Source organism: Clupea harengus, chromosome 15, assembly GCF_900700415.2.
Source record: "Clupea harengus chromosome 15, Ch_v2.0.2, whole genome shotgun sequence".
NCBI lineage: Eukaryota > Metazoa > Chordata > Actinopteri > Clupeiformes > Clupeidae > Clupea > Clupea harengus.
Window position 1 is genome coordinate 1,812,654 of NC_045166.1, and position 14,481 is coordinate 1,827,134.

The following is a 14,481-nucleotide window of genomic DNA, read 5'->3' on the forward strand; positions in this document are numbered from 1 at the left end:
GTGCTGGCTCTTTAGCGTCAACTTCTCTGACTTCCATGTCGGTAGCAGTCCGTGACGTGACCCCTTCCTGTCACGCTCCTGTTCCTGCTGAGAAGGCACTGTGTTGTTCTTGTGTGACTGTCCAAGCACCTGATGTTCAATTTAAAGGTGTTCAACTACATAGGGTACATTTGGACGGATTCAAATAGTCATGGGCAAAATGAGGTTTAACATGAAATGGAGGTTAAATTAATGAATCAATAAAAAGACTCTAAACCATTATAGTAGAGGTCAAACATGACATTGACCAACCTAGTTTTGCCCCAAGACCCCCATGTATAAACGGCTGGTACACACACCGTTTCACCTTTACTCGTCGGGATGTAAAGTAATCAGCCCTGACGTGTGAATGTGTATACTGTCACATCAGTGTTTGTCCCGCACACCTTCAGTCGTGTAGGTCATCTGAACAAATGGAAAAAGCTTTAGAGCCCCATAATCTGATTGGAGCCAGAATATGGTACATTTTCGCTGGGACTGCAAATCAAAAGGCTATCAAAAATGCACACTTCAATTAGCAATATTTTAAAAGATGCAAAATACTTAGCCAGAATTTATCGGACATAATTACACGCCTCCCTTTACAAATAACTGTCCTTACCGTATGACCCAATTACAGTCTACTTACTTGTGACTTTTTTCTTGTGCAATTTATGTATTTTCTTTATTTGTTGAGAAAAGACAACATTTCATAGAGAGTAAGGGGAATTTTCATCAGCCCTTATCACTTATATTTAACCAGGGTGCCAATCATTCTGGGAGGGCTCCTTTATTGGGGAGTCTTCACCAGGTTTTGTAGGTAGACAGAATACACGGTGAATGGCAATGAGAGAACATGCAATCACAATCAATGGAAAGAGATGAGAAAGGACTATTGCTGGATCCCAGAGCTGCTGGAGGGCATTACAGCACTCACACAGGCTTATACTGAGGCAATGGACACGTAAACCTCAATAGTCTGCAAACACCTGTATCTCTTTAACAGATATGGTTTTGTCATTTTAGTCTAACATTGGTGTATTAGTATTATTGTCTGTCACATAATTGATCTGAAATAACATGAGCTATGGGGAAAAAGGAGACTTTTCAAAATGTTTTGTAGAAATGTTGCTGCTAATGGTTTGTTTAAACCTCGGCTTTAACATCAAATAACATTCATCATCGCTGTACTTTATTGGTGTTAACTACTGCATTAAATCAATAACCAGTTATGGAGACCTTAATATAAAACATTCCCTGTTATATTGAAAATGAAGCCTGTTAAGTGCACTCACCAAGCACAGCACATCTCTGTCTGACACTCAGTGCTATCCATCACAAACATCATCTCCAGAGGGACTAATGGGGGTTATCACCGCACTGGAATGCAATACCGAGGAGGAGAATAGAAACGACACAGTGCTGTTTGTTTTACTTTATTAAATAATATGGAAATGCAAAAGGTAATTTAAATGCGAGCAGCCAGTACATTTCTCCCATGCCCTATGGCAGTTAGAACCACTGTTTTTGGACTGCAGGAAAAACAATATGAATCATGGATCACTTATGTTAGCCAATAATATTTCCCCAGGCTGTTGTTATCAATATATCACTCTGCTAACTGTTAAATAAGCATCTTGGTGTGGGGGCGCTTTGCTCCCTCGGGTCGGGCACAGTTTGACATCATTAAGGGAATGATTCGTTTTACAGAAGAAAACTGAAGTAGCCTAAATCACAGTGAGTGAAAGCTAAACTAACCATGTTTGGCCATGATCATCGAACAGCCACATAAGACAATGCAGTCTTATAAACGCACTGCCACAGTGGATCTGTGGATCTGAAATCCCAACTAGTATCATCTTAGTGAGCTTCAAAGTCAAAGTGAAAGTCAAAGTAGCTTTATTGTCAATTACTTTGCATGTTAAGACATACAAAGGAATCGAAAAAACGTTTCCCACTCTCCCACGGTGAAACATATAAAGTGCACACGCACAACAACAGATAAGACAAGACATGTCCTACATATAGATATACCGTAATTTCCGGACTATAAGCCGCTACTTTTTCCCCACGCTTTGAACCTCGCGGCTTAAACAATGACGCGGCTAATTTATGGATTATGATACCTGTGACTGTATACGGTGTCTTTGTATTTACGGTGGCTTTGTGGAGCTAGGATGCTAGCATGGATGCAGCCGCATGGATGCTTAGCTCCACTTGATTTCTCAGTATCTCTCAATAACTTAACTAATGTCAATATAACCACAGTCTACCGGCGTAGACAGAACACAACTCAAAACACGTTAGAAAATAAAATAAAAAGTTTACAACAATACAAATCCAGTCTTTTCAAGTTGTTTAGCTCACTGGTTTCAAACTAGCGTCTTTCTTCTATCTCGCTGTCTTCAATCTAACGTTCTAGCTTCTGATTGACTCTTGCAACTGTGCTCTCTTAAAGCAACAGTGCACTTAACGTAACTGGCAAAACTAATAATATGCATCACTATTGTATTACTTTTAGCCTGTGTAAAGTTAATTTGTTTCAATGTACCGGTAGGCACCTGCGGCTTATAGACATGTGCGGCTTATTTATGTTAAAAATAATATATTTTTTTTAAATTCAGTGGGTGAGGCTTATATTCAGGTGCGCTCAATAGTCCGGAAATTACGGTACATATAGATATAGATATAAACATACAGATACACATACAGCAAGAAGATTTAATCACCTCACCAAACATTCAGTCTCCTGGCCATGTTATGGTGAAGGCCTATGAATGTTGTGCCCTCTCCTATTAAAACATTCTGCAACATTCATGGTTTCCATTCTTTTAGGGTTGCTATCTGTCTCTAAAATGTGAATAAGATGTATTGATTGCAGACTTTGTTCCACTTAAACTTGTCATGCAGCCTTAGAGGCATTGATTTGATGTGTTTCAAATCTCTTTGATGTGAAAGGTAAATCTCTTAAAGTCGTTAAAGAGGTTTAAAAGACATCTTGTTGTGGAAAATGATCCTTTTAAATCGTTTGTTCTAACAAAAACGTTCCCATGCCTATTTTCATCTTTGCTGTTGAGCCAGTAAAGTAAAGGCCCAGGTACCAGACAACAACCTGCACTTCAGTCAGATGGTTATCGCGTTGAATGTATGCATTATCAGCTCAGTAGCTGTAGTCCACCACCCAACACACAGATCATCTCACGATAGCACGAGACTGCAGGGTCTACGTGAGCCAACTTAAAACAGACCCATTTGTGTATGTTATGGATGGCTTCCCCTAGCAGATTAAAGATATCACTCCAGTACCTAAAATACTATGCCCCATCCCAAAAAGGCCAAAGAACCCCCACTTCTGTGCTAAGAATGAGCTTCTAGGAAAATCACCAGGAGTCACCACACCACCCAACTAACTTCCAGTAATAGCCTGCTATCCCTCAAATCCTGCTTTCAGACTTCAATGACTCTCATTTTGCACCTGGTCCTGGGCTATGGACTTTGTGTCCTAACACAGAGACAGAGATGCTATCAGCGCTACCACAGGGGATTGTGGTATCTGCCCGATCCAGTATCTTTCCATCAGGTTTGACATCAAATATCACATTGCAGTCCAGCGGAACAGCACCTAGCGACATTTGACGGAGAAGGGATGACCGTTTCCAAGATATGTTTAATCAAGCTTGGGTTGAAAAATATATATGATATTGTGCTGGAAGAAGTCCAGCCACTTGAGGGATGAGAGAGAGACAGCACTGCAGGGAGGGGAGCAGTACAAACAGTCCTTGATTGGTGGGTGAATCACTCGTCTCCCACACCCCCCATTTGTAATTATATTCCCTACACACTAAAAAGCATCTGCATTCCAAGCCTGTCTGACTAGCAGGTCCAGAGAGTCTAGGTGTTTCCGTATCTGGAGATGAGATGGGTAGAAGCAGCAGCAGCTGCCGTGGGCTCTCTGCACTGGCACAATGACTTATTAATGCACCACCAGATGAGGCGTTTCATCTGATCAAACCTCCATCCTCCGTGGCATGACATCTTTTGTTCTCTTTTGTTTGGTGCAGAGCTGATTTGCAGAGGCCAAGAAGAGGCCCTCTCCTCAAGGCTTACATGACAATGTTTCACAATCGTGCTGGATTATAAAATCACTCGTTTTGACCCGTAGAGTTTTGATCTGTAGAGTGACTCTGATGCACATCACAATAATGTGTATATTACAACCAATGCAATTTTAATTGTATAGATTAATCAGTTCTAAAGGGATTGATTTGGAATGGGCTATAGTGAACAGCAGTGTTTCATTTGGAACTGGTGGCATCGTTAACCAGTCAATTTGGTCGTGTCATTTTGAGTCATACATCCAAGGCTGACTTGACTGAGGGACAAGAACAGGACGGGTTAAATGATGAGATCAGGGGTTTGCTGCTATGTGTGAGTCGGCTTTCTCACCAAACTTTCCTCTGTGCCTGTGCTTGAACCCCCTGCAGAGGGGCCCACTGTGCCTCATTCAATACCTTTAGCTCGAATCTCACATCTAAGGAATACATTTTAATTGGGTTGTGTTTGCTTCCAGGCAAACCAACAGGTTTATCACAGAAGATTGTTTAACAAAAATCGAATGGAAGATGCTAATAAAGCCTGTATTAAAGTGGAGTGGAGAAGCCATTGCTTCATCCTGTGTCGTGTCCCTGTGCTGGGTGAGGGGGTGATGGGGGTGATGGGGTGAGGGGGGAGGGGGGTGATGGGAGAGGGGTGAGGGGGTGCTGGGTGAGGGGGGAAGGGGGTGAGGCACGCTGAAGAGAAGACACTCATGAAGCTCAGGGCTGTTATGTAGCTGCAGCCATGTCAAGTTTGCAGTGTTTATCTTTGATGAGCTTTTAAGTAACATCCTCAAATTCGTTTTGACGATATATGGTCAGGTAAACGACAGATGCACACAGTAGTTGTTCCCACCGGCTGCAATAAATCGGTGCCAACGGTGTTACTGTTGGTGTTTTCAAGGGCAATCTGTATACTGTTACTTGAGAGCACCTGGCTTTTTGGTGAAAGAGGTCAGAAGGTTACTATTTAGCTTGCTGGTTTTAAATAAAAACTCTAAATGTAAGATCAAATAATCCTTAATATATATATATTATGTATATATAATAACCTTAATTCTTTATATCTGGACTGCATGAATCTTTGCTTCTATGTCATGTCAGTCGCTAGGATAGCATAACATTTTATTTTGATGTGGCCTATTTGAGTTTGCTCCGCACACAAACACACTCTCACACACAGCTACTGTATGTACTCATGTAAATGATGTGTCCTGCATGTGTAGACATCCCTCTTCTGTTGTACCAGCACCTACATTGTAAATAGTGTCCTGACCTGACACACTGATAGAAATGCAGCCATATGCATTCTATCATACAGAACTTTTTCAACTTCAATGTTCCTTTCAAGAATAGTGGTGAGATTGACTATATTTCCTGCAATTGTACTGTTTACTAAAGTTGCTCAGGATTACAATCTTCCATTTCCACCACCTGACTCCAAAAACCAGCCAGTAGTGTTGCTTTTTTTTCTCTGACATGGCCTTGGTTCACCATTGAAGTTAAAGATGCTGTCTGATATTCGGTTTTGACTTTGCGAAAGGTTGTTTATAGTTAAGCTCAACAGCCAATCAAATGACACCCCTCCCTTCCGTGCTCCTGAAGCACCATGTTGATTGGCTGGGATTGTTTATGGCCCGGTCCGAGTGTCTATGTTTTTTTCCCATTTACAGAGCCAGGAGGTTTTTTGAACACAACCGCTGACATCCAGAGGACAGTGAGGAGCAATTCACTGAATTTGACAAAAAGTGTATGGGATTAGAGTTGCAGACTGCACCTTTAAGTCTGATGTGAGGTAAAAGATTTAAGACTCTCCTTTGTAAGGTCCATACCTCCAGTTGTTTCTTTGCGGCATCCTGCTTGCAAAGAAAGAAAAGAATATGGCTGCATATATAACGTGTAAGATAACCTCCCAAGACTCATATTTATTGATTGTGTCTGTCTAGACGTGGAGTTATAACATTAGATATTTCGTGACTGGTTGCGGTCAGGGAGCGGAGATTGTGCCTCAGTTGGGAAATGAATACCTCCACCACAGAGATCAGAAATAAGTCCCCCTCCAATCTCCTGCGGAAGCTGTAAAGGTGTCTTTGTAAACAGTTTGGAGGTGGGCCGTGGGCAACAGGCGGCTTCAGTGGGAAGGCAAAAAGCTTTGCTGTAGCTTTAGCGTGAGCTTTACTTTTACGCAATGGCGTCACAGCTGCAGTCCCTGTGCCACCGCTGATGCTGACCTATAGGAGAGGAGGTGGGGTGTTGGGGTCGCAGTTGCTTGAGGGGGAGACCGTCCCTCCTGTGCGCTGGGACATGGGGGATGCGGCAGGCCCGGAGCTCCGTGGCACCGCACCACGGCCAGAGATGGATGTGGAATGGCAGGGAGTGCCATAGGAGCGCGTGGGGCAGAAAACAGCCTGGTGTGTCTGCTCGTGGTGAGAGGTGTGAAGAGGTCAGCTATGACAGACGACCAGCGTTGGCTACAAGTGGAGCTCGCTACAAAGAGATCTGGTGAAATCAGTTACGCAACCTCTGCCACAGTCTCCGTTCTCGGCCTACAGATATAGCCTGTTGCCTCACTTCAATCGCTTTCTATATGAAATACGATCTCCAGGGTAATAGCCATTCATCCTGACCTCCTTCGCCAAAAAGCCAGGCGCTCTACAGTCAGTCTGTGGCATCTGTTCACACACCCACACATTTTCTACTTCTTTTTTTTCCTACCACCCTCTTATCTGTCTGTTCTCACTTCAGTCCCAGAGTTACTTAATCAGTCTTGAAATCTCTTTGTCTTCCTCACTGTGTATGTCTCTTGTCTTCTCCTTTTCTTTCCCTTATCTGTCTTCTCTGTCTTTACCCGACGGTATGCTCAATTCTGCTGGTCACATTGTCACATAGTCCCGTGTGCTGATTGGTGGATGGCTTTGTGAATATCTCTCTCTCTCTCTCTCTCTCCATATGTCTCTTTCACCCTGTCCTTTCTCTCTCCTCTGCTCCTCTGCTCCTCTACTCAGGCTATAAGCCCAGAGCTGTTGGAATAAAAGCAAACAAACAGCCGGAAGACATTTATCTCCATTTCGAAGTGCTGACAGGAGCTCTGTCAATACATCCACTGTTTGAAGTTGCAGTGGTTGTTTGCCTCAGCCAAAGACTCTGCTGCAGGAGCTCAGTATGCCATTTAAATGTAACCTTCACCTCCCCACTGGTTGGTTTAAATAATTCATCTGCTATTCCTATAAATATATCTCAACACAGCCAGCATATGTTGGAGGTGTGTTGTGTTGTTCAATAATAATGAGCTCTGGCCCTGTATATGCGAGTCAGGCCTTTCCTTCCCCCATTCCTCTCCAGCTCACTGTACCCACAGCTCCACAAATTACTGCATTTGTATTGACCTCCAGGGCAATAGAACAAGTGATAAATACATTAGGATGCCCCCAAGAGCACAAGAGGTCAAGGTTATCAAGCCTTCCACCATAGGGGGGCAATCACAAGACTTTATTTCGTTGTTGGCCAGAGTTTTAGCATCATCATCTCTGTTGCTTTTCGCATTTCAGTAAGATGCTTGGAGCAGGTCGAAATGACCTCATCAAATATAAAGAAAAAATAATAAGCAAGTACGACAATGGTAATGTGTAACGGTGCAAACCTATGACACCGTTACAAGCGATATTCTAATCCCATGCATTTCAACGGGAGCCAATCCATTGTGACGTAAACCACCGTTTTGGGCGACGCAACCGATAAAAGTTGGAAAATGTTGAATCCTATGCAAATGAGGAGCGATTTTTCCCGGCAGCGGCCAATCAGATTGTTTGGTGTCGTCTCTGACGGTTTGAAAATGATATTTCCACACGCTACAACACGCCCACTCAAAGCGATGGAAGCGTATCGCGTCGCTGTCATGGGTTTGCACCGTAAGAGGTCACATCATTCCCCTCACTGAGGAACAGATGCAAGTGAATGGTTTGGGAGTAACAGCCTGAGCGCCGAGACTTGTAGAAAATACCAAATACGTCGGGGGTAGTCTGTGCTGCTCATGGTCTGTTGTGACTCTGGGCAATGAGAGACACTTTTGGCAAACCATTACATGCAGATGACATTGATGCCATTGGCAATTGATCAAGTGCTTTCCGTGTCATATTTCCCACATAGAGAAATGTTTAGTGTGTTTGTATTAGACAATTTTTTCTAAAATGGAGAATTTTCACCAAAGAAATGTTCCCCTCCATTAATGCAGTCCCGTCCAGAGTGTGACATGTACAGGGGGGGAAAACCAAAACAACTGTAGACTTCACCCCCACAAAGTAATCCTGGGGACATTAGGGCCATACTGTTCATTACATGAAATAATGCTACTTTGAATGGACCCGTACCATAGCTGTCAGTAGTGCAGTGAAATGCATAGTCCGGTCAGGTGTTCAAGATGGTGGCTGTATGGAAGGAGGGAGTATTTAGCTGGTATAGAAGCTGGAGGATACATATTCCTCTTCCAACATGTGCAGAGTGGGATTGTGAACTTTAGAGAGAACATTCACACTGTGCTGAAGGACCCTATGGTCATTTTAAGAGAAAGAATACTTCAAATAGTATTCATATAGTTCAATTCATTTTGATTCGGGTGTTTTCATAAGGCATTCTCTTCTACTATGCAATAAATACCCTAATCTCATAATGATGTGGGATGAGGCAATGGTGGGACAGAACACATGAAGCTGTTCTGTGAAGGGCTGCGGGTTTTTGCTGGTCAGTAATCATGGGGCGGTGTGTGGCAGAGCAGCAGCACTAGAGCCTCCAGCGGCCCCCTCACACAGCCACAGGCCTCAGTCCTCCAGCGGCCCCCTCACACAGCCACAGGCCTCAGTCCTCCCTTCCTTTCAGTCCTTTCACTATTCCCAGCCTTTCATAGCCCTTCTGGAATGCATTGAGCCAAAGTCAGATCTTCATTAAATACTCTCACTATCACACTCTATCACTCACTCTATCACTCACTCCTTCTTCCTCGGCCTCTTCTGCCCTGAAGTCCCTTGACAGTCTGGAAGCCCAGGCAGGCCCAATCTAGCAGATGATTAAATCTCATTCAGAGTGCAGTTGATTATCAGAGCTCTTGGGTGGTGACAGCCTGGTGGGATGTGGGGATGGGTGAGGAAGAGAAGAGGGTCTTTCTGCAGGACCGCAGAGGAACTGTGCGCAGTAGGAGAGCAGCTGAAGGATTTGGCTTTTGGCAGTCACTGCTTTCAGAGGACTTTCAAAAAAGAGGTTTTCCGAAGGATCACCTGCCATCAAGCATGTTAGCAAGCAAGCATGTTACTGTTGATATTTTTATCAAAGGATCTGTTTCAAAGGATCAACATTAAATGCTTTGCAAATAATCACCAAACCATTACACCGTATACTGAATGACTGAGTCATACACTCCTACTGTAAGGACACTTACTGGATTGTAAGCTAGTTGACTACCAAGATAAGTTCAGGATGGTCCTGACAGTGGACTGAGCCAAGTTGAGTGATTTTAATGAGGCCCTTGAAAATCAGTGTGTTGCAGAGTTATTATCTTCAACTAAAACTAAAGACAAAAATGAATGGTTTTGAGACATTTTTGTAAACTGAAATAAAATAATTTACCCAAATAAAATGGAAAAATAAAACTAAACAGAGCTAATGATTTTTTGCTAAAAACTAATAAAAATGAAATAAGAAAAGACAAAAATAAATCAAGTCAGATGTGTCCTGTATGGGACAATTTCGAATTGAATAGTGAAATTGCTGCAAGCGCATTGATAGTAAACTCAGGTAACGCCATCTGTGGTGTAGATGTCATTGTAAGGTAGGCTTACATGTTTATCTGATGAATATTTATTCTTTCTTTCAAACTGCGTTTAAAATCTGTGGAGGCTAGCAAGTGCTAACAAGTTAGCTAGCTGGAATCTGAGTGATCCAAAATAGAAATACGAATGTTATACGTTAGACCTAAGAAAACTGAAGGCTGAGTTTACTAACTCAAAACTGCGGCAAAATGAGAGCCAATGGCTGGAGCAGCCCATTAAACTGCCATAGGCTAAGTGTCTTTTTAGCGCCAATGATATTCCGTTTAAGATTGTTGTTTGCCAGCCAGCAACAGAACAGAAGACGTGACATTTTCTCAGTGGTTTTGTTTTTTAATGAATGTTTGTTCATCCTTGCGATCGTTGTTGTGCTTATTTGAAATAAATACAGTCTTGCAGGGCAAAATACAGGGGAATTTGGGCGATTTTGATGCACAAAATGATGTTTCCGTCTGAAAGTTGCAATTCCGTTTCAAAGGGTACATTCCGCGAATTCCGTCCGTTTTCCGTTATCGCGGAAAATCATTGGCCCTATCTTTTGTGTAGCCCTATACCCATACACTTTTTGTCAAATTCAGCAAATTGCTCCTCACAGTCCTGTATGTTCAGTGTTTGCCATAAAAAAAATTGTTCGTTCACAGTCCTGGCCTTTTAAATAGGAAACAAACATAGTGGTTTGCAATGAGCCTTAAATAATCCCAGCCAATCAACACAGTGCTTCAGGAACATGGAAGAGGGGTGTCATTTGATTGGCTGTTCAGCACAAATATCTAACAGCCTTTAGCGAAACCGAATCGCGCACTGCATCTTCAACAGCAGTAAACGTCTCACTGTTAGCCACATCTATTGAACAAACATGCCACCCACCATAACCACAAACAATAAGCATAGAAAGATTACTATCACTATTAGTGTTGAACATAAAGGAAACAATGTGTTGACATGACTGCCAGAAAACCAGGCTGAAGAGGGGATCTGCTGTCCATGCAGCATCTTAGCTTTGACATTTGTTTTACTTCCTCTCTGTTATTAATAATTTAGAGTCGAAAGCTTGATATTAGGGTAGGCGATTCACACAGGCTTCTCACTGGATTTTTTTTCAGCTGCTAGATGGTAGCTCTCAGGAACAAACAACAGTAGGCGTGTGCGAGCACGATCCTTCTACCGTCAGAGACAAGCTGCTGAGCAGAAACACCCAATAATTTATCACCCCGGTAAAATGTATCACACCAGTCATAGGAATTAACAAATACGCGGAAATATTGACCTGCCCGCCCCCCCCACTTTGAATTTTAAATGTAACTAGGGATCCCCTGGCCAGAACTAAGGAAGCCGGGCAAGTATCTGCATGATATAAAATCAGCCTGGTACGCATTGAAATATGTTTCAGCAGATTGTAAATCATCAGGCCCCCAATGTTTTTTTTTTTATTAAATCCACTTCCATCAGGATTCATTCAGATTTTTCCCATAATTGTGAGATTTTCATGGTTCAGTGGCTCTGTATTGCTGTAGTGAAACTGCTCTGGAACTGTGTTGCTGTGGTGGAACCGTCTCCTCAGGCTCATTGAAATCGATGGCCATGTTACACAGACTAATTCCGTGAGATGACCATGCTATCATCTTTAAAAATTAAGATAAATGTTTGTAAAGGTACAGAGCCCCGCCATTGATCAATATCTAAGATCTCACCAAAGCACAGTTGTACACTGGACCTTATAGTAGTGTCGCTCTGGCTTCATCCCTTATCAACCTCAATAGACCCTTAATGCCAAGCATCTGGATCTTTCCTCAGAAAACATTGCTCTTCTCATGGTTAGATTAGCAGTCAAGCACAGTCTGCATTGCAACACAAGTTATCGCTGTGTTACTTTATTTGATACAGCATCTAGAACATGCTTGAAATATGTGCTAAAAATAACATGCTCAGCATAAAGCACCTTTTCTAGCATCTGCTAGCAGCGAGTCGTGGCAGTCGATACGGGGGACATGGCTGCACCCCGGAGAGAGTATGAGTGATCTCCCACAGACGGGAGCGGAGTGGGGCGACGGATATGTCACATCATGTCACTCCGCTCTGTAGAGCACTGTGGGAGGGAGATGCACATCTGACAGCCACCTGCTTGTCCACACACTCACAAACACACACACACACACACACACACACACAAATACACACATATACACAAACTGTAAACCACACACCCAAAATGAAATCACCCAAAAAAGTACTTTTAGTGAGCTACATCTCAATGGTCTCTCAGACCTCCCTATTTGGACTTGTCTCTAGACAACCTCACCAGGGATTTAAGATTTATACCTGACATTCATTACCCTTTCCTACAAAATGAAGGTGTCGTGCTGTAAATTGATGTGTACTTGTTTAAGGACAGAGCTATTGCTGCAGGTACAGTGTACAGCACAGCAGGCCTGTGTGTCTAGGGCTTATTAAAAATGCAGAGGATGTAGCTTCTACCTGTCGCTCACCAGGTTATTAATTATCTCTGAAGGTGCTTGTAAAATAGATCACCGCCACTGTTAGACGCCTCTCTGTTGTTTCCCAGCACAGGCTGACTGATCAAATATTAAAGAAAGAGCCACCAGGTGCCCTCAGCAGGGTCGGTAGTAACCAAGAGAGCCTCCCCTCACGCCGTGTGTGTGTGTGTGTGTGTGTGTGTGTGTGTGTGTGTGTGTGTGTGGTCTCTCTCTTTCAGGAGACGGCCAGCACGAGTGTGGCACCGTTGGAGGTGGAACGCTACGAGAACTCCTTCTACCTCTTCTGGGTCCTAGAGCAGGTCCTGCGAGATGGGGGCGCCTCAGAGCTCAGCGAGGCCCAGGGGCAGCTGGAGAGGCAGGTTGTGCGTCTGGCGGACGAGTACCCGCTCTTCAGCCTCTACTTGTGGAGGATCGGAGCCCTGCTGAAGCCAGATGTCTCCACCGCTGTGTCGCCAAACGCTGTGGACTGATTTCAGGTACCACCCACGTTCCATTTCTCTCCAGAAACTCCAGGACTCTGGTGTGGGACCGGGGTTGTTGACACGACAAGATAAGCAAGCAAGAGGACCGATTGGCATGACAGACTGTACATTTTGATGCAGTTTGTTAATGAGACCCAATCAGATTGGGAAGCTGGGGATGTATTGACCTTTGAAGCATTCCAGGCTTTCCTACAGGTATGTTAACAGTGCTTGTGTGTCAAGACAGATGTAGGAAACTAATGTCAACTAATGTTAAGCACTCAGTCTGGTTTGTCAGAGAATACATTTGCAGTGATTGTCATACGTAAGTAATCCTAGATCAATTTTGGCCTGATACTTGTTTTTGATTTGTCAAATCAGTAATCCAGACAATCAGACAAAAATCACACAAAATATGTTGGGCTCTTTCAGAGATTTTATCTTTATTTGAAATGGCAATTCCTTTGGAATAAATTCTCCCTTTTACATATTTTGTTTTAGATGTATTAGTTTTTGTCAAAATCACTACTGAGTCATTCATCTGAATGTGTGTTATCAACCCTTCATTTGCAAGTATATTTTTCCACAGAGATACACACACTTAACTTTGTTATTTGCACTAGCCTTCATCCATTAAAAGTAATATTATGGTTCAATCAGTAAAATCACCTGGCCAAATATCATTTCTAATTTTTCAAATGCTACTGGAACAATACAATTTGTACTTGACTAGCCTATCTGTGGCAGCAGGAAATATTAAACACAGCATAACTCCCGGGTCAGGAAGAGTGCGGTAATATGGGTAAGTTGACACACCACCTGTATCTTGGCAAACATACACAATTTTTGTCATAAAAAAAATGTGTCTATTTCTTTATTGTAGAGATTTGGCAAACCATCCAGATTTCAGAACTGTAGACAAACTAGACGTACTGCATAGCGGTGTGTAATATGACCGCCACATGAAGTGAGAGAATGAGCAAGAATGAAGTAAAACTAGGAAATACAAATAATGTATGTTTAAACATTTATAATTTAGTACTGTAAAGACTGAAACATCCAATGTTAGCCAGAAAATTCTAGGTTTATTGAACCTATATTACTTTTTTTGTATCATATCTGATACATCAGGTATTTATGGAGCTTTATTGATTACAAAAGAAGTATTTTAGAAACAAAAACTAAAATTGATATTTAATTTTGAATATTGGAATATTTCATGTGGGATGGATCTTTTTTCCCCAAAAAGGAACCTTTCTACAACCTATTCATTTTTCCTTGTCGTAGGCATAAAAAAACACAGGTCGCACTCTGTACATCTCTTTAGGGATCCTTTCCACGTCAGTCACTTATAATGACATTATGAGCCTGACAGTTGCAAAAACAAGAGGTTTACTTTAAGGTGGCTGCTTTCCCCATAGGATTACCATGTATTACATTGTTTAGTCACACCCGCAACTGCTCTGAAAATTCAAAAAGCTGTCAACATTAAGGGTGTGGAGATGCACCATCTGGAACTGTTTCTGTCTTTGACTGTCCAATTCACGCCAAATCAAATAAGATGTATATGCACTTTAAGACTACCTTGTCATGAATA

The 14,481-nt window shown here is 42.5% G+C and overlaps 1 protein-coding gene across 3 annotated transcripts in view; it reads left to right on the top strand.

Annotated features, from left to right (window-relative positions):
- The window catches only part of mei4 (meiosis-specific, MEI4 homolog (S. cerevisiae)), a 39,616-nt gene extending 25,986 nt beyond the window's left edge, over positions 1-13,630 (top strand). For 2 of the 3 annotated variants that reach the window (XM_031582075.2, XM_031582074.2), the window contains exon 4: positions 12,642-13,628. In XM_031582075.2, coding sequence (XP_031437935.1) covers positions 12,642-12,893 — 252 coding nt within the window. In that variant the 3' untranslated portion in view covers positions 12,894-13,628. Of the gene's footprint in view, positions 1-12,641 lie in introns of all 3 variants that reach the window. The other variant, XM_012823852.3, reaches the window with a different exon arrangement.
- The last annotated feature ends 851 nt before the right edge of the window (positions 13,631-14,481 follow it).